The sequence below is a fragment of the Apteryx mantelli genome, chromosome 1 (assembly GCF_036417845.1).
Source record: "Apteryx mantelli isolate bAptMan1 chromosome 1, bAptMan1.hap1, whole genome shotgun sequence".
In the NCBI taxonomy this organism is placed as follows: domain Eukaryota; kingdom Metazoa; phylum Chordata; class Aves; order Apterygiformes; family Apterygidae; genus Apteryx; species Apteryx mantelli.
In genome coordinates, this window is record NC_089978.1 from 161803819 (window position 1) to 161824274 (window position 20456).

Consider the following 20456-nt stretch of genomic DNA (forward strand, 5'->3'; position numbering starts at 1 on the left):
GAAAAACAAGCAATGTGTTGGACTGACAAAACCACACATGACAGTGGGCTAAAACCTTCTGTTCTGAGGCCATCAAGGAAAAATAGCTCACTTTCCCCCCTAGATGTGCTGCAGACTCCCTCCTGGAAGGGCTGCATGCGGCGCTGCTGCAGGGCACCGGGGCTGCTTTCGCCCTGATGCCTGGGCACTGGCAAGGCACCAATGTGAGCGTAGGTGAGCAAGGACTGCCACTTTCCAACCAAACCAGCGTGGGTGAAGGAACAGCTGACTGTCTACACAGATTCACAGAATATGGAAAGCGCATGGATGTTTGTAGGGCATGCATATGCCAATTCTCTTTTGGTCTTGGTTTTCCACATGTAAAACAATATGGCACGAATGTTTTAAAGCGAAATCCATTAAAGATTGCGATGAGGTCAAAAACTGTAGTAGCGGGAACCATATGCATTTGCAATGGGCTGTATCCAGTGAACCTTACAAGAAGGCTGAGGAATTACTATTGTTTATTATTATAATAATTTATTATAATAACTACTTCAGGAATAAGAGGAAACTTTCTAACTTGATTCCTAATAAAATGGGGCTTATGCAGTCATGTTATCTGTCTGTCTCTGCCTGTTTATGCCTGCCCTCTTCTCCTCAGTAACTTTTGACTCTGCTAGTATCACCTGCAACCCTCCAAGACAGTGATGCTCCTACAAGGTCTGTAAACCCTGGCAGCAAGGCTGAGGAGAGACCTGGGGAAGTGCATCCTGCTGGCCAGGCAGGCAGTGCCTCTGCAGCTCCAGGCTCTGCTCGCGCCAGCATCCGTGGGACATTTGGGTCTTCTGGTTATTGGCTTTTGCCAGCTTTCCCGTAAAGGTTTCCATCCTTTCCCTGAAGGACTGACCTCTGCTCTCCTCTACTTCCTTGTGATGCAGAGACTCATCTTCAAAGTCTACAACGCAGGTTTGTTTCACAGGCTACTTCCAGGCTTATCTAAGGGTCTGCTTTAAGCCAGGAGAAATACTGGCAAGTCTGTCACTGATGCGGTATTGCCTAACCCGTATGCTTTTGGGAAGCTAGTTATCAGACAGAATTTTAATGGCTCTTATGGGCTGTATGAAAGACTGGCAATATCAGAGGGAATTCTTAAACAGACTCGTTCTGAGTTTTACATGATGTCTCTTTCTGCCTTGCTGCAGAAATGTGAGCCCTAGTTATGTGCTGCAAGCGGGTTTGGCTGATGGATGCTCTGGAGAGCCTGGTGTTGAGAGAAGCCATCTCCGCTGCTGGATCTGCTGAGGTGGGGGATTTGCATTTGGAGTCCGAGCTGCCAGCATCGTTAACATTGCTAACGAACCGTGCTCCTCTTCTGTGAAAGGGCTGCACACTACACTGCCCCGTGTCCTCCTGGATGGAGCGTCTCTGGATGTGTGGCTCATTGCACAGCTTTAAAGTTGAGTGCTGGCAAGGGGAGAGAGGAAGATCAATAATCCTCAATAAGGGGATAAGTAAGACAATAGCTTAAAGGAAAGCTCCAGAGAGCTCACAGTTATCATTAGGAGGGACAGTCAGTGATGTCTTATTGGCATATCTCATTAGAAATTGCTGGGAGCTACTGGGCTGGACAGTTGCTACGAATGTCAGCCACCTCCAGGGAGCCGAATGTAGATGTTGTAATTGATATAAGGATGGAAGCTGCTCTGCTACAAAGTGACATTTCAGATGATAGTGTGGGAACGGATGATGCAAAACATCCTCAGCTGGATCTGTTTCCCTCAACTCTTTAGACTCCTGTCAGAGGTGCACATTAGAGCTTTTCTCTGGGCAGATGGCTTCTGCAAATAGAGCCTGCTTTGAAATACAAAGTTTTGCTGAATTCATTATATGCCTTCTGACTTCAAAGCTTTGCACTTTCCTCTTTAGTTTTAAATAGAGTCACTGGCTGCTTTCGGGACTGTTACATTTGAGAAGGATGTTGCAGGAGATGCCACCAGGGAAGCGCAACAGCAGCAGGAGAGTTGTTAGGGGTGCGCCGAGCCGTGTCGTGCCCGCCGGGGGCTGTGCCAGGAGCTAGCTGCCTCCCCTGGAGTAGGCCACCTCTGGCCAGGAGGGGCAAGATCACCCACAGAGACGTGGGTCTGGGGGGCTCTCCCTTCCAGGGACCCACAGTCCCGGCTTTCCTTGCTTTCTGCAGCACGGGGGCCAGCTGGCCCCAGGCTCCAGCTCAGGCTCAGCAAGTGGATACCAGTTGTCAGAGGTTACTGCAAGCATAAAGCTGTCTTCATTACTTCACTTTGACTGCGTGAACAAAGTTATGGTTTTGGGGTTTCACATCTCATACTTACTTCTGAGGATATGTTGGAGCCATTCTCAAGGGAGACAAATTGGAGAGCTTCCCCTTTGTATCTGCTTGCTGCTCAGAGAGATGACATTTTGTTGGCCAAAAGTTTTTTTGGAAGGAAAATGTCACTTTGTGAAACTGAAATGGAAAAAATGGAAATGGAATGGAAAAAAACAAAAGCCCAAACTTCAAAGCAGCTGAAACACTCCTTTCCACATCTTCCAGTTTGCCACAACTTTATTTCAAAATCCTTCAGGTTCATTTTGAAAGTTTTAAAAGGCTCAAAGCCAAAATGTTCAGACTGAACAAAATGTAGTGTTTCATCCACAAACTTTTTTTTCATTATTACTATTTTTTTTTAGAACTGTCATCACACTGAAAATCTATTATTCACCCAGCTCTAGCTGTCTACCACATCTGGATAAGTTGGAGGCAGAATTTCCTAAACTGAAAAATATTTAGGCAGAAAAAGTTCCACATTTGTACCTCAGCTCTCAGCAGCTGGATCCTTTATGGATGCTCTAAAAGGGGGGGGGGGTGTATTATGACTTTCTGCATTCCTTAGTATACTCTTGAACTGAGAAGCTTTTGTGGGATTTTTGTCTTATCAGCAATACATTATAAAAATGTCAGCTATTTCCAGACCTTTAAAGTTTCACTGGGAGGACCATTCTTAATTTCAGCCCTGGAGTTGGTTTATGTGTGGTTTGATCATCTGTTCCTCCTTTTGTACAGATGCTATCAACATGGGCAGCAGAACAGTCCTGTCACAGTGGATTAATGGCAGAATGTGGTGTTGCCTGTGGAAGTAAAGTAAGGAAAGATGAACAGTAATATCGTACCAGATGAATAAACATTGAAATTAGAATAATTTTTCTAAATCTTTCAGCATCCTAAGTACAAAGTAATAACCCTGTCAGGAACAATATTCACTACTTTCGTGTCTGGATGTGGTGGAAATTAGCTGCAGCCTCCAAAGAAGAATGTCGGTATTTCAGTGGCAGCTCAGTGGCAGTTTCCACTCAGCGTGCTGTTGTATTGAAGTAAAAAGCAAAAAAATCCCTTGGTCACAGTACAGGGATAGAAAATGCAATGCTATTTGAAAAACCAGCACTGCTTTGAATATGGCATTTATTTTGGTTTCTTTACGAGAAAGATAATGCAAAAATGGGAAACATATATATGTGTGTGCGTGTGTTTGTGTATATGTATATGTATATATATATATATATATATATATATATAAAGGCAAAATGGATTGTAGAATTTTGTAAAAGATGAAAAACAGGGTCTGTGAAATCTAGAACTAGGACAGGAAGGTAGAGGACAGGAAGGAAAGACTTACTTGAGTACTCTCTACCGTAATACAGAAACAAGAAGGGGCAAAGCCTCATTTTAAGAATGGAATTTAAAATATGGCAGCCCACCTCACAAAAATAAAAATAAATATTCTATGGCATTAGCAGAGCAGGATGGTGGGAGGATACTTAGCCATTTTTCAAATTTGTTAAGATGCTTGCCTCTGGATTTCCATGTGCATTCATTTTTGTAGGGGCCAGCTGAAAGATGTTTGATGCCGAGAAAAATTCTAAAAATCTAGTTCTTCTTCAGTGCCTTAAGGTGAGCACTCAGATCCTTTGAACTTTGGAAACTCCAGGCCTCGGCACTTGAGTAGGAAAACACATGTGCAGGTACGCTGTTTGTATTATTTGCTTGCAAACAGGTTGCGCCCTAGTCATCTTTGCAGACAGATGAAGTCTTCTTCCATAACATCTTGTTGCCCAGCAGCATGTGTCATGGAGGATTTAAGATTCCTTTGGAAGCGACCAACATCGACTGCTGCCAAAAATCACATATGTGATTAACCGGTCTCATGCTTCGCGCTGGTATGGCAAGGGCAGCTCTCAGGGAAAGAGCTGCTGATGGGGGAACAACTGGAGTTACGTGACTCTGGAGCATGAGTTTTCGCATTAGCGCTCGTCCCTTCCAGCCATCAGCCACCATCCAGCCTCACCTGGGCTGTCCCCGTCCACCCACAGCGCCATCCCTAGCCATGCTGGTGTCACTGCGAGCTGTGTCATGGAGCGGAGCTGGCACAAACCCTTCCCCTCGTGCTTCCTCCTTGGGTGTTTTTCCCACCCACCGGGTTGCCGGGTCTGATTTGCAGCACAGCCCCCCGAGCTGCGCTGGCACAGCCGCAGGGACGGGAGCGCTGCCTGCTGCAGTGTTTGCAGGATTAAGGGATTCGAGCAGAAATGCTTCCAGGAGAATAGAAGATTTTTCTGTGTCTGTGGAGCTGTGTGGGTGGATCGGTGAAGCGCGGGTTATTTTATTTGCATTTGGATCCAACTCTCTTGTTTTAGGTATTGTCAAACAACTGGAAGGACTGACATTAGCCGCCTGGTTCCCATTAGCGAAGCCACTTTAAAATTTCTTTGCAAATCACTTTGTTTTCTAATATGTAACTTAAGCCCCTTTTACCATTCCTTTATGTGATAGCTGCTCTATACAGCCTGAGCCATGTAAACAAAAATCAGACACATGCCTCTTGTTGGTATGGGTGTTTTGAAACCCCTTCCAAATACTTCTGCCAGTGGCTGCAGAAAAGCTTTCATAGCAGTAAGAATATGTATATTGGGCTTTCTTCCAGAAGCTGTGAGAGGGGCATTATTATATGTTGGTGGATTATTTTACCAACTGAATAAGTGCCATCCCTCTTGCAAACAAGAAACTTGGACTATGGCAGAAAAAATAGTTCACTTGAGAATTGAGTTTTACACATCCTGAGCAGGAACTCGAAGCCTTCACTGTGTAGATATGCTCAGCTATATGCAAAGAAAGCACCCCAATTTTTTTTAATGTGGCAGTTTTTAATTGTCTGATATTGTGCATGTCTTTTTTCCCCCCTGGAGAAACTGGCTTTTCAAAGCAGTAGCTGAGATCAAGGGGAATATGAGAATACCCAGGCCTGAGGGGGAAAACATGTCTACAAAACCTCAGGTTGGGTTCTGCTTTTGGGCACCACATTTGAAGATTGGAATACTTGCCTTTATCACCCCACTACCCTGTTGTTACGCAGGATGATCGGGCCATATGTCATTGTACATGAGGTGATGGCTTTTTACAATCAAAAGCCTAACTGAGATGCGTAGTCCTTTTATCTGCTGTTGTGTTGTTGAGGTTTTTTTTCCTTTACAGAATGGGAATCAGAAAGCAACAGGTCTCCTCAAGAAATGTGTCATAGGGCTTAAAACTCAGTCTAATGCCTTTTTGGAAGAAGAACAGAGGTATCATCCTAAAATGAAGCCTTTGTTTCTAGTTAGGAAATTAGTTAGATGCTGCACTCTGCAGCTCTGGAAAAATCACGCACAGAAGTTAAAATGAGATGTCACGCAGATGCCTGCAGCAACCATCCAGTGTCCTCTTGGGCCAGCAGTGTACGTCCCAGCGTGTCCCCACAGCGCTGGAGGCGGTTGTCCCCTCCACACCAAACACCCCAGAGCCCCAGTGCCGTGCGGTCCACAGGAGCCTGCTGCACCTAGCGCAGTGGGGTGATGCGTTGGTACACACAGTCTGGGCAAGCCTGGCTCAGGTACGTCCTTCCTCCACTCTTTTGCGTGCGAGGCGCTTTGGGATCCTCTGTGGTGAGCCCTTGTTAAAACTGGACAGTTTGTGGCAGTCCAAGAAATAAATCAATTCATTCTGTTTCAAGTACAATAAGCGCATTTTGCTTTTGTGGGTAGCTCTTCTAAAGATTTAGTTGGCATTGACTAGTGATGACCAGCATGTAAAGGAAGAGCGGGAGGTAGACAGCGTCTCAGCCACAAGTGACTTTGGGTTGGCTTTTAATGCAAGGTAGCATTAAGCCAGTTTCTTCTGAAGCTTTCTAGAAAAAACGTAAGTTAGTTCTCAAGTTTGCCTGTTAGCTAGATAGTACAGGAGGTGTACAGAAGAGCACAGGAGATATTAGTTTGCGCTTGCATGGAGGTTACTCTGGGATTATTTTTTTTTTTCATTGTCAGTAAATGGGACAGTAGGTGATAAGTGCCTCACTTTGACAATGTATTAAGCATTTAAATACACTGGTAGGGTGCCTTCTTCATATCAAATTCAGATGGCTCATCTGCAAAAAACAAAAACAGTTCTCTTCATATGCAGAAAACTCAGCCAAATCTTTCCTCCTTCTGCAATCAAAGCAAGAAATAAGTAGTTTGGTTTGTGCAATGGGTTCAGATTTTCTACCTCCCTGTAACATAGCTTCCTTCAGTTGTCAGCCAAGAGACATGTTTGGATTTTTCATCCCCATGTGGATTTGTGGAAACATGCAATAGGAGACCAGATCAACATTGTAATAGTGCCTGCATTGATCTAACACAGTGTTTATGTGGACTCTAGCCATTATCCATTTCTTCTCAAGCATCCAGAGGCTTTAATGGATTATTTTATATATAATCATAATAGTGCTTAGCTGTTGTATAGCATTTGCAAGGCATTTTATAAAGCAGGTCAATATAATTATCTCCATTTTACAGCTGGAAAATCAAGGTACAGAAACATGAAATGATTTGTCCAAGCCAATGAGTGCCACTGCAGCGGAGGGACTGGAAGCAGACTCCCGGTGTCTGGAGTCCCGGAGTGGGCTCTGACCGCCGCTTCCCAGCTGTGCTGCCACCACGAAGCCGGCTCTTTTCACACCAATTTCCAGGCGCAGGGCCCACCGCAGTGCTGCTGCACGCCCACGCTTCCACCCAGGGTGATAGCTCAGCCGCCCGAGAGCGCACAGCTGCTGACGGACGCAGCACGCGTGATTTTGCAGGAAAAAAAAATCCCAAACTGATCTCTCTTTGGTTACCGCAAGACCTACGTGGAGACAGGCACAGTTTCCCCTTTGGGAAATCCCATCGCTGAGATTTGGCCGGAGCATTATCAGTGTCCGTCTCCCCTCGCGGGTTGTTTCCCCACTGAACCGTGACATCTTTGTCTCTCCCACAGCCACTGTGCTCAGCTGGCCCAAGGAGACGGGTCCCGTCGTTCCTCCCCCCATCCGTCTCCGCAACTTCACAGGGGACCGGGAGCCTGGCACGGCCGCCAGGGAGACCCCCTTCCCAGAGCAGAGCAGAGCAGATGGTAAAAGTAAACTGTTTTAAATCGAGTTGCTTTCTCCCTCTTCCCAGCTCAGATGCTCTTGCGTACCGACAGTCTCTGAAACAGCCCCGGCACCGGGGGTGGAGAGAGGCGCTGCCGCCGTCTCCCCGCCACGCGGAGGGGGAGCAGCCTTTTCCGGGCTCTGTAATGAGGCGCGAGAATACAGACCGCTCGAAACACTGACCCAAAATCGCGGTTCACACGCGGATCAAGGCCCCGAGCTGTCACAGCTGCCACAGAGCTGCCAGGTTTGGAAGATTTTGGGCATTCGAGGTCTGCAAAGAGTTTATCTTCAACTCTATTAAAAAAAAAAAAAAAAAAACTTGTAATTATTCTTTAATAGAGCCTAAAACATCTGTGCATACCAACTGGGCACCCCCTTGCTTGTGCCATATTTGCAGTATAACCTTAACAGCTACTTACAGGCACCCGCCTGCACCGAGCGAGTACAGGCACTGCCCGCAGGGGACGGGAGCAAAGGGTAAATGTGTCATTAGATTTTTTTTTTCCCTTCTACAATCCTTGTGTCTACATAATAAACCTGTGTGTGCACTTAACCCACATCTCCTCCTGGGCCTGAGGTGGGCTCCTGTCCTATATTTGCAGCCTATTTCTATCCCAGATTCGCAACCAGCAGCTGTCATGTGTATCTATCTCACTTTGTGTATTGGAAAAGTTATTTTCCCACTGATATCAACACCTTTGTTGCTGAGATCAGTGTGTGGCAAGCATCAAGGTGTATCCACGTATGCAACAGGGGAACTTTAAAGGAGAAAAGGTTGCTTGTTTGGAAAGGGGTTTTGGCAGGTTTTTCTTTCAAGTACAGGTCATTTGAGAGCTCGGGATCTGAAGTAGAAATTGTTTCCAGCCCTTCCCCCTGCTTCTGCAGCACTTGGTTTCTGAGCCTTTAGGCATCTGCAAATGCAGGAAATATTTAAAATTACAAAAATTGGAAGAGGCAGTTTGGTAGCTCATATTTCTTAAAGTACATGAAACTGCAGTAGGTCACTGGCTGGATAAAGTGGATAAAGCATAATCCCTGTGCAGACCGTAAATAGTTTGTCTACTACCAGCAACGGGAGGGAAAGAGCAGGGAGAAAGTGGGGATTATGCGTCCACTGGGGGAGCGATTTCCGACAAATATGTTATGATATGCTCACAGCATGGCTGTGTGCAAAATCATAAGTTTATAATCACTGTCTGAATCCTGAAAATGCGGTTACTCAGTTCAGAAACTGCAGAGGGTTTGCAGAAGAATTCTCCTCCCGTGCGGAGCCTACCGCCCTCGCCGCACGGTTCCCAAATTTTATTAAGTTACCAATTGTAACCTCTCACAACTGCATTTCTTGGAAGGGAGAGCCTGCTTTTCCTTCCTCGTCTTGCACCCTGAAAGCAACGCTACTGCACGTTTCCCAGTCGCCGGGGTACGTGCGCTGGACCACGCTGTGCCCTGTATGATGGTGAAACAGATGATGAAACGCACCTCGCAACCGTGTTGGGAAATTTCCACTCCGGTCGCCTGGTGCGCTTGTGTCTGCTGACGGAGGGCCGTACTCGGGCTTCAAGGTGAATTTGTCCCTGCTTAACAGCATACATCCCCTGCAAGGTTTCCTCTGTCTGGGAAGCTGCACCTCGTAAGGGTGCAGTTCCCAGCACCACACAGAGGTTTACCTGTAAAGCAAAGAGAAGAAATACTGTGCACGGATCACTTCCAAATTGAAATTGCTTTTAATTCCGATTTTGCTGTGGAGACAAAGCCAAATCAAGGCCCTTTTTGCTGCTGTTCAGCAGGTCCCAAGGGATAGTTCCCATCTCCCAGCCTAATCCTTCCGGTAGGGTGCTCTGAAGTCCTAAAGATTAGCTCTGTTGTCTCCTACTCTATCTATTGGAAAATAATAATATTCTTTAAAAAGAGGGTTGTACTGTATACTGCTATGTTTACTGTTTAATTTTTTTTTTAATGCAAACCTCTAGCAAGAATGTTCCCCTTTCTCTCCTATGAATCAAGTCATAGTTTGCTGTTGAACCTGGCGACCACAGTGACATAATATCTCTCTTCAAGGAAAAGTGCTGAAAGCAAAATGATTTTTTCTGGAGGTACTTCCAGTTAGTTTTCAGCCGGGTGTTTTTTTGCTAATTTATTTACAGGCATTTCAGTAGTACTTTCGGTCAGTCAAGGAATGAACAAAATGCTGTAATGTTAAAAATTGAGCTTTAATCAGGTTTGGAAGTAAACTGCAAGGAAAACATGCAAAATAAGTTGCAAGTACTAGGACAAAGAAAAATGAACTGCCTAATGTTGCTTAGTTCATTAAATTTTATCTTATGCCAAAATGCCTGGGTTTTGTTTTCTTTTTAAAGGAAAGAATTATTGGAACAAAAAGGCCCTTCGTATTAAAACGACTTCTTTTGTGTGCTTTTCTTGGCATTTGCCTACAAATGAAAAGTTCTCGCTTAATATCAGAGACTTGTGTTAGTCTCTTATCTTAATGATGCTTTGTAATTGTGTAGGCCGGTGACTCACTAAAACTTTCCAGAACTACTTTTTTGGATGGGGGGGGAATCTTTGGCTGTTTAAATCCAAAGTGAATGAGGTTGGGAACTTTTGTGCAAAGCCCGTTGCCCTGTCTGAAGCGGCAGAGGATGCAGAAGGACGTCGGAGGTGGCTGCGTGCAGTGCAGGTGGGGGCACGTACGATGCAGAGATCTTCTTTGCAGGTGGCAAGTTCATTTAAATAAATGTTCATTAAAATAAATTAAAATTAAATATAATAAAATAAATATAATAAATAAATATATATAATATATTTATTATATATGTAAATATATATAATATATATATAAAATAAATAAAATTAAATTAAAATGAATAAATAAAGTGTTATAGAGGGAGATTTAGGAAGGCTCTACCTTGGACTTTCTTGTGTCAAACAGTGCTGTCTGGGAATAAGCTTAACTGACATCATGCCTTTTTAATAGTGGAAATGTGAGTAAGCCCTAAGTACTGGCAAGAAACAGAGTTGCGAATGGATCTCCAGATAACCTAATGTAGTCCATTCTTTTCCTTTCTGCTTTAACAGAAATCTCCAAGAACGGGAAAAGTAGCGAATACAGCTCCCTTCCTTCCTCTCCCTTTCCTTCACACATTCTCCCCATGGAAAGGTCACACTGCCGGAAACTGTAACTACTAAAATTGGATGTAAGACTGTGTGAATTACGGCACCATGAAGAATCATATTTTAAACACACGAAAAGAATGTTTTTCTTTTAAAACCAGGACTCTTAAATTGCAAATAAGAAATAACAACTATAAGTTCTCCAGGAGAGAGCAGGCAATTTGCCTGTCATGCTGGGGTCAGAGCAAGTGCTGCACTCTATCTTCGGCTTTTCGCCTTTTCACAGCTGCAGGATGCAGCAAACATGTTTGCATAACTGTGACTCTGTGTCCTTGCAAAGACCCAAAAGCCTTTGAGCGCTCCACACTTTGAGGAAGCAGAACTGTCATCCCTGAACCACCAAGTATTAAGAGGATTTCAGTGATGATGGACAGAAGGGAGAGAAAGTGATTACTTAAAACAGTAAAGTTAAATCATTTCTCTGTTGAATGTGCTCCCTGGCAAAGAGCAAAGGGCCAGCTAACTCAACAGCCACTGCTTATCGCAAGCTTGTTTGGTGCTTTGTATTTCACCTTTAAATTGTTTTCTCATATTCCCATGAATATATCCCTTATGCAGGTTTGCTGTGTCTTGGGTGGGAACAGAAATTACCACTGGCTGAAAGTACTCTTTCCTCATCTCTGTCCTCAAGGAAGCCTGCTATTCCTGTTTCTCTGAGTTTTCATCAAAATGGAGTATGTATAATCTTATTGTATATAAAGCATGTAAATGTTGTTATGCTTTTTGGGGAGTGGTATAGTGAATTGTGAGAAACACCTACATCTGCTGGCTGGAGGATAAGTAAGTATGAATCCTGCTTGGCTCCATATGCTTTTAGCACTGCCTGAAGTTAAAACGATACAGAGATGTTAGTCTGGTCCACTAACAAAGTCTGGGAGCATCTTTCTATTCTTTACCTTTGTAGCAAAGAGAAGCTTATGTTAGACATTAGGAAAACTGTTTCTAACAGTAAGGTTAAACTGGTCTCAGAAACAGACCATCTAGGGTAATTGTAGTGCCTTCATCATGGGTGATTTTAAGAAAGGAATAGACTAAAATCTGTCAGGATTGGTGTTGTCAGGATTGGTTGTAGTTGATCCTTCCTTAGACCCAAGGAAGGACTGGATGATTGCTCAAGGATTTTATGTCCCTGTTTTCTCTCATCAGGGGGTGAGATGCTCTTATTCTCAAAACCAGCAGTCTGTTTCAGCTGTGTTAGGTCATTTTTCTGCCATTTTCTGCTCAGTTGTCTTCCTTGTAAAGATTAAATAGTCAAAAAAAAAAAAAAATCGTATGCAGTCCGGCTGGCTACAAATTAAGGACAAGAGCCAACATTTTGTAAAGATGTTGGATCAGAGCAGTAAGTGTGGCCATGCTGAGGGTGCAGGCCTCCGAACTGAGCCGCATGCGCCAGTGGGTCGTCATGCTCCAGCCAGGGGTGGCAGCTATTAAAACCTATGGGTTTTGGCCCCGTCTGCATGGCACAGGATCTTGTCTCTTCCAGCTGCCAGCTGCAGACCCATGAGGAGCTAAGTGACTCTGAAGTGCTCCTTTGCCTGGCATAACTTCCCAGTTTCTGGCAAACAGCTGTCGAGAAACTTTCTGCACTGAAGGTTGCATGTACTTAATAGTAGCTAGTGGTCTTGGCCTCCAGGAATTTGTCAGATCTCTTTCTGAATTCATTTATGCTTTAGGCTTCCAAAATGCACCATGGCCATGAATTCCCCAGTGTCATTATATGTTGTTTGACTTGGTCTGGGCTGGCAGTTTCTCCAAGCATCCCCAGTTACCGGCTTCTGAGAAATCCTGAGTAATCGCTCCCCTCCAAGCCAGGCGCAAGTTTATATGTAGCTAATAGACCTCCGCTCTCAGCGCATGAGGACATGGAAGTTACCAGGAGAAAGCCGGGAACGATTTTGAACTCAGCAGGAGTTTGAACTCTGCTGCTTTGCGCCGCAGAAGGATACAGCCAGCTGGCTGCCCCCGGCGAAGCACATTGCTGCGGAGAGGCAGGAGCTGGCTGAAATTCAGGGGCAGCCCTCTTTCTAGAGTCTGCAAGAGCAGCTGATTGCTTGTGAACTTGCCTCTCCCTGGGGCTCCTGCTGAGCCCCTGCCAGGCTTCCTAACGCAGCTCCTTGCTCAAAGGAGCAGTATAGAGCCGACCAGCAAGAGGTAGGTGGCTTGGCAGACTGCTCAGGTGCGCCTGCCTCCCACTAACGCCTCCCTTCCAGCTAAAGAGCAGGCAGCCGCATTGCGTCACTCGTTTCTGCTCCTTCTGGTGGTGCACACACCTGTGAAGTGGCACCAGGAGTCATCTCCTCGAGCCTGCTTCTCTACGTGGCCTGCCAGGACAGGGACGATGCTGCCTGCAGTGCCAGCGCCCTTGTCCTGCCTTGATGGGTGTCTTTGCAGCCCCCAAGGCTCCTTTGCCAGGGACCTGCATTTCACACCTGCTTTACAGAACCTGAATTACAGCATGGCCATGCGGAGGAATCCTCCCTGATTAGAAACATTAGCACCTTGACTTCTCCAGCAATATAGGCAAGGCCCTCAGAAGGTTTCTTTCCTGTCCTTAGTGGTTGAGATAGTGCAGTGAGATAATGCAAATACTGCTTCTGAGATGTTAGTCATCCTTGCCCTGCGTGGCCTGACCCGAGGTACCCTCCTATTCCCTCCACCAGTCTATTTGCTGGCACATTTTTCTTTACAGCTCTCAAAAAGACACCATTTACAGGCAGTTCACTGGGCGGGGAAGGAAAGAGAAAGAATCCTGGAGTTTATGGCCCTCCTGTACAATCTTTAACTTACCATTCACTTGAATTTGCCCTGAGCGACTACGTAAAGTGTGTTTCAATTTACCTCTTTCAGTGCTTTTGTTGGCACTTGCCATCCTGGGAGGATACTAAATCAATTCTTGTCTGAATTCCCAGCTCTGCAAGGATAATTGACGTCCGTCTCCAACTAGCTGAAAGTTGTTCCTTTTCTTCCCCTTCCCGTTGTTTGACATGTAAAGGGACTCTGTTTTCTTCAGTCTCTGTTTTTGTCTAATGGCACTGGCAAGCGCTAAGGCTTGCACAGCTGTTGGCACCTGCTGTTCAGCCCAGGGCAGGAGAGGTCTGGTGTGCTTTCTGGATAAAAGCTGAGGACCGTCTCCCAAGCTCACCCTATGTGGGCACTTATCTTGTTGCAGGGGTGTGTTTCCCTCCAAACTGTTTGATCCAGTCTTTTCCCAAGGCAGTTTCAAGAATAAAGTCACTCTGTCTCGGGACAACACTTTCAGATGTTCTTCCAAATCATGCTCACTCAAGTATGCAGCAGCCAAGGTATCCACACCTGGCAAGCAGAGGTCCTTCAGGTGCTGCAAGATCACCCGACATCCAGAATGGTCATGCTGCACTGGTCTGAGCTAACAGCTCTTTCAATGATAAGGTAATTAGTCTTTCTGAAGAAATGAGTCACAAGTCCTCAGTGGTAGTTTCGAAAGTTTAAACCAGTCTGGTGCTGACATGCATTTGGTGTGTCCAAGTGTTGCAACATTTTCCGACCTGGTGGCATGACTAGGAATCAGCCTGAGAAGCTGCCTTGTGTGATGTAATGTAGCCAAAATCTGTAGTAAGGATCCATATTTTGCTTTCTGAGTTAAAACAAAAAACACCTCTGTAGTTCCAAAGAAAGTTTTTGAAGTACAAACTGACTCTGAAGCAGCAATATAAATGTCTAAGCCTGCAGGCAGCCTGACACAATTGTCCATTTCTCATCTGTTTCATTCATCTCAACACATTGTGAATGCTGTAGCCTAAAATGGTGCTTCAAAGGTCTGCATTAACCTTTTTATTCCTGATCATTGCAACATAAACATCCAGCTCATTTGTTCAGCCCACCCTCCCAGGACACCCAGTGTGTTTCTCGGTGAAGTGCAACAAATCACTTGCTAAAAAACTTCCAAAACTTTTAAGCTTCCCTGAGTTTGACTTGGCTTTCCCTGAGTTTGATTTTGACAAGTGACATGCTGTCAGTGCAAACAGTTGCAGCACTTTGTGAAAGAGCAGGGACCGAGTCAAGCCAATGGAATTTGTCAGAAAAAATAAATAACCGGAGGTGTTCGGTCCTGGTGATGCCTCCATTCTCCTCCCAAATTAAAATGTGGAGAATTTCACTGAGTAGCCCTGAAGCTGAATAGCTACTGCACTGAAGTGCTGAAGACACCAGAGGGCTCTTCTGCAAGATTTACATCTGGTTTGCCACAAAGTCCCCATGATTCTGCTCTCAAGGCACGCTCTGCTTTTTGATGATTCCAGCCCAAGCTGAGCTGCTGCCTGCAGCGTGGGCCTAAACTTGTTATTTGCAGCGTGACAGTCACTCTAGTTCAGGTTGCTCCTGCCCTCAGCCCTGGCATTTCTTAAGACCACTGCAAGGATTTGGTGGTGTTTAGGATTTTCGTGATGCTCTACGGTGCAGGGCATATCTTGTGCAATGATGACTGAGACAATGCTGAGAAACCAGTTTCTGACAGCACTTGACTTAATTGGAATGCAACCCCCCTCTTGGTGTTTTCAGCGATGTCATAGTTTTCCCCAACCTGTTTGACAAATTAGCCTACCTGTAGCTGCATTCATGCCTTTCCTTTAGGAAGTTTATGTTGAAGGAATGCCAGGGTTTGCTCACTTGGACAGGTAAATCTCTTACATGACTCGCCTTGTCTGCTCAAGAATTTTGGCTGACTCTGTTGGCATGATAGGGAAATGTCTTCGCTAGGTGTTTACACTTAAAGGGATAGAATTTTGCTGGTATTTTTTACGCTTAAAAGCATATAACATTTCTTCAGAACAGAACACACAAGAATATATTCTTAGTCTTTTGCCTAGGACATTAGCCCTGCAACTCTTAATAACACTAAAGCCTAGCAATGTAAGATTAAAATATATTAGTTGGGGATAAATTGTCCATGTACTGCGCAGGCGATCTTTATGTGCGAGGGGAATGCATGCCAAACCTAACACGAACCTTACTTTTCAAACCCTTCATGGTACTTAAGGGGTTAATTTCAAGAATTTCTAAGGGTTTTATTGTACTTGTTTTAATTATTTGGAAATTGCTTTTCCTGACTTGAACGATGCTTGGTATTATTACGCGGCAGCTTCTGCTCAGTTTCAAAACATCTTGAATATCTCTATTTGTGTGTGGGTGCGTGTGTGTGCATGTGCACATGTGTGCTGCCTTTAATTTGTTTATAGCAAAATCAGCAAACTGCTGGAATAAAAAACAGTGAGAGCTGGAGCGGGAATCTAATGTATGTGCTTGAGACACAATGGATTTAATAGAAACCTGCCTCACACTTTCCAGTTACTGACGGTGCTTTCTGTCTCCCGCAAAGTTCCCAGGCGCCGAGGGGCCGAGACGGGATTTGGCGAGGCCAGCGCGGAATTAAAAATTCTTAATTTTGCAGCGCGCAAAGTCCCTCCTCTTGGGCCAGCACCCCGCGCACCGGCCCCGGGGAGGCCGCAGGTGCGGAAGGCCCGGGGCATTTTCGCATTTCGGCACCCGGTCCGCGCTCGCCGGGCGCAAGAGGGGGAGAAAGGGCCGAATAAAGCGGGGCGGCGCGGCACGAAGCAGCCCGGCGCCCTCCCCTGCGCTGCGCGGTGCGGTGCGGTGCGGGGCGCTGCGCGGGGCGGGGCGCTGCGCCCCGAGGCGACTCCGCCGGCAGCACGGCGCCGCCCCATTGGCGGCCGCCGGCGGTGCTTTGCATGTCTCCACCCCCCGCGCCGCCCCATTGGCCGCCAGCCGCGGTGTTTTGCATGGCACCGCCCCCACCGCCTGGCTGGCCGGTGCTGCGGGTGTCGGGGCGGCGCGGCGCAGCGCAGTGCAGGAGCTGGAGCCGGAGCCGGAGCCGGAGCCGGAGCGGGCGGCGGGGCCGGAGCCGCGGCCGCACCGAGACGCTCCCGCTTCGCTGTCGTCTCTCGCCGCCCGGCTGGAGCGCGGCCGCCCCGCTGCGAAAGGCAGAGGCGCGGCGAAGTAGTAAGCGGGGCTCGTCTCCCTGCCTTGTTCTTTCCCCTCCGCTTTCTCTTTCCGAGTTTCCTGCGGGTGCAGCATGAAGTGCAGCGATGGCAAGGAGAGGTAAGACGGTCGTGAGGACGCTGGAAGATTTGACGCTGGATTCTGGTTATGGTGGCGCCGCGGACTCGGTCCGGTCCTCCAACTTGTCGCTGTGCTGCTCGGATTCCCACCCGGCGTACCCCTATGGAGGAAACTGCTGGCCGCAGCTAACTGACTCCATGCACAGTCGGCACAACAGCTTTGACACCGTCAACACCGTCCTAGTGGAAGACTCCGAGGTGCTGGACTGCGCGGGGCAGCAGTGCTCCCGGCTCCTGCCCGACCTTGAGGAGGTCCCCTGGAGCCTGGAGGAGGTGGAGGCGCTGCTGCTGCCGCCGCCGCCGCGCCGGGAGCCGCGGGCGCCGGGCGCCGCCGCCGGCCCCGGCAGCCGGGATGCGGCGGCGCGGCTGTCGACGCTGGTGAGCCGGGCGCTGGTGCGCATCGCCCGGGAGGCGCAGCGGCTGAGCCTCCGCTTCGCCAAGTGCACCAAGCACGAGGTGCAGAGCGCCATGGAGATCGTGCTGGGCTGGACGCTGGCGGCCCGCTGCACGGCGGCCGCGCTGGGCGCCCTCTCCCTCTACAACATGAGCGGCAGCGGCGGCGACCGCTTCAGCCGCGGCAAGTCGGCACGCTGCGGGCTCGCCTTCTCCGTGGGCAAGTTCTACCGCTGGATGGTGGACAGCCGCGTGGCCCTGCGCATCCACGAGCACGCCGCCATCTACCTCACCGCCGGCACCGAGAGCCTCTTCCGCGACATCCACGCGCGGGTGATGGCCGGTCCCGCCGCCCCGCCGCCCGGCCGCCCGGCCGCCGCCGCCGCGCCCGACAAGGAGAAGGAGGGCGGCGAGGCGCCGCGCTTCACCCTCGAGTCCCTGGAGCAGACGGTCAACAACGACCCCGAGCTCTGGGGCTTGCTGCAGCCCTACCAGCACCTCATCTGCGGCAAAAACGCCAGCGGTGAGTCGCCGCCGCGGGGCGCGGCGCGACGGGGCGGGACGCGGGGCCACCACCTGCTGCGCCGGGCGGGGGGGCCGTGCCGGGCCTGCCCCGCGCCCCCGCCGGGGTGCCTGGCGCCCCCGAGCCGCCGCCGCAGCGCCGCGGCACCTGCCGCCGCGGGCGCGCAGCCCCCGGCGCGCAGCGGCCGGGCCCCTGCGGGCTGCGGCGGGGCCGCACCTCCCGCCTCGCCCGGCGAGGGCGGCGGGGCGGGAGCCGCCAGTGCGGGACTTGGGTGGGTTTATAATTTATTTTTCTTTTTTTATGCTTTTTTTTTTCTTTTTTACCCGGCGCAGCGCTAGCGCGGGGCGAGGGCGCGACGAGCCGCGCCGCGCCGCCCCGTCGGGGCCGGGCGCGGGGACCGGGCGGGGGGACCGGGCGGTGCCGCTGCCCGCGGAGCGGGGCAGGTCGGCGGCTTCCCCGGCGAGGCGCGGCGGAAGCTGCGGGCATCCCTGCGGGGCCGCTGCTGGGGGCGGGGGCGTGTGTTTCTATTCCTTAATTTTTTTGTAGGGGCTTCTCAGTTGGATTTCGGCAAGGGCTGGGTGATGCACAGCGTTCAAAGCTTGAAATTTCCACAGGAAATGGCAGAAGCGTAGCTGAGCGCTCGCGAGCGAGATCAAACTTTGTTACATATGCAGTGGTTTGGCCAGAGATTGCGTGGTTGGCGCTGAAATGCAGTCTTTCTGGACAGATTTCATTCATGTTGCTGCTTGTTTACCCAGAGCTTGACACAGATGCAACACGGTGATGCATCAACTTCCTGGGGATGGTTTTTTTTTCATGCGGTGTCCAATATCTTTAATGAGTTTTCGTTTAATAGAGCAGGATCCCAAAGTTGACATTTCTTCTTATTTCAGCTCCCTCTGTTTGTCAGGGAAGGAAAAACGGAACAAGCCGGTAACGCATCTCAGGGAAGCGCCGTTAAAATTGTGTGTTTTTCTGCTTCATACAAGCGTGCACGAACACATACACACACTTTTCTTGAGCCTAAATACAAAATACCTGTCAGGCTGAGATGCAAATGTTGGAAAAAAGGAAACTGGGAAAACCGGGATAACTGGAAGTCCAGTCCAGATCAGGTCTACAGATTATCCCTGTTAAGTTGTTATAGCCACAGATAATGCGTTATGGCCAATTATCTTTTGTTTTAAGACACCTTCTCTCCCATAAGGGGCCCAAAGGAGGGCGCCAGGCAGAAGCAAAAGACAGGGGCAAATCCTCCCCTGGTGTAAATCCCTGTGGCTCCATTACGGTGCTTCAGGCAGTTTTACCCCAGCTGAGCCTGTCCTCCCCGGCGGCTCTGCTGCCCCTCGCACGGCACCGTGTGCGCTGCTCGCGGTGGCATGTGTCGCAGGATGCCTGGGCTTCACTTCAGTGTAGTTGGCATGCAGGCATGCCATCCCCTGGAGTGACACTGTTGTTTTTCCGCCCGTCCCGGTATTGTGTCTGGAGGTTTCGGCTGGCGCTGTGTTGCATTGCTGACATTGCAGCGCTGTCTGTTCGGATTCCTATTGAGCCTTTCATTTTGTTTTGCGGATTTGTAACTCCCACTGTATCAGCTTGGTGGATTTAAATGAACTTCATTTTGACCCTCATTTATCTCCATTCCAGGGACATGATTTGGAGTTTTCGTCTCCATTTCGTCCATTTTTGCCAGCTTTACCTGGCGCAAATCTCCTTGGTGGCTCAGTCCTGACTCAAGCAGGTGACATTTTTCTAAGATGTTAGAATCGGACTCTAGCAAGTTGTCCATTTTGTTTTGTCTCTCTCCCTGTGTCATTATATTTTCCATGCAAATGACTGCAATGTTATTTTGCTTTTTAACATCTGATAATACGTATTTTGACATCCTGCTGTATATATGTTTAGAGTTGCAGGTGCAAACAAAACAGTCAGCCTTTCTTGTAATAAAAGCCACTTTTTATTACTGTTTAGATTTATTCCAAGGGTGCGTTGCCTACTCGTAAGTACTTTTGCAGCAACTAAAACAGACATTATAAACCATTAAAGTGATCAGGCTGTTCCTTCACCATTGAGATATCTATCTGTTTATACAGTCTGCATCGTTTTGATGTCTGAGTGTTCCACAGTTGGTTGCAAATGTTTCCTTCCCAGGCACTTAAAAGGTGGGGAAGTCTGATGTGAGAGATTATTTGACCTGGTCAAAACTATTTGGGAATTCTGTGGTAGATTGTTCAAAGTGCTGGCAGCTACATTTCTGTAAAGTGCCATAACCGCAAGTTCATCCTTCCTCTGTGCTCACTGCTTGAAACATAGTGATAAAGTAGCTGAATATATAACAGACTTCTCCTTACATCTCCTGCGCTACTGCAGGAGACTAGCCAGTCTTGCACTCTGGGAGGGTGATAAATCTGGCACAGGTTTATCTACAGGTGCTGAAATGGGTTGATTTGGTCCACCAGACACGGATGAGAATTGATTACTGGCTCATTTCTGGAGGTACTGTAGCCAGTGTGGTTTGAGTGAGGGAGAAAAGGAAAACAGTGCAAAAGGAGGTCTCCTACTAATACCTTTTCTGCATGCAATTTTGTTTGGGGGGATGGAGGGAGGTTGCTCAGGCAGCAAGGGGAGTTTCTCTGGCAAGCAAATGTCAAACCTTTTAAAACTTTTCATGTTAAAATCAACACCTTAAAATCCATATGGACAACGAAACAGGCAGCCCATGAAGATCACAGGATACGGGAATGTGCAGGGTGCAGAGTTTGAGCATGAAGTAGTCTGAGG

At 48.1% G+C, this 20456-nt stretch overlaps 1 protein-coding gene across 13 annotated transcripts in view; it reads left to right on the plus strand.

The window, feature by feature from the left end:
• The first annotated feature begins 16569 nt into the window (after positions 1-16569).
• Positions 16570-20456, plus strand: part of ABTB3 (ankyrin repeat and BTB domain containing 3) — a 194100-nt gene continuing 190213 nt past the window's right edge. For all 13 annotated transcript variants that reach the window (XM_067308845.1, XM_067308852.1, XM_067308876.1 and 10 more), the window contains exon 1: positions 16570-17675. In XM_067308845.1, coding sequence (XP_067164946.1) covers positions 16727-17675 — 949 coding nt within the window. In that variant the 5' untranslated portion in view covers positions 16570-16726. The remainder of the gene's footprint in view (positions 17676-20456) is intronic.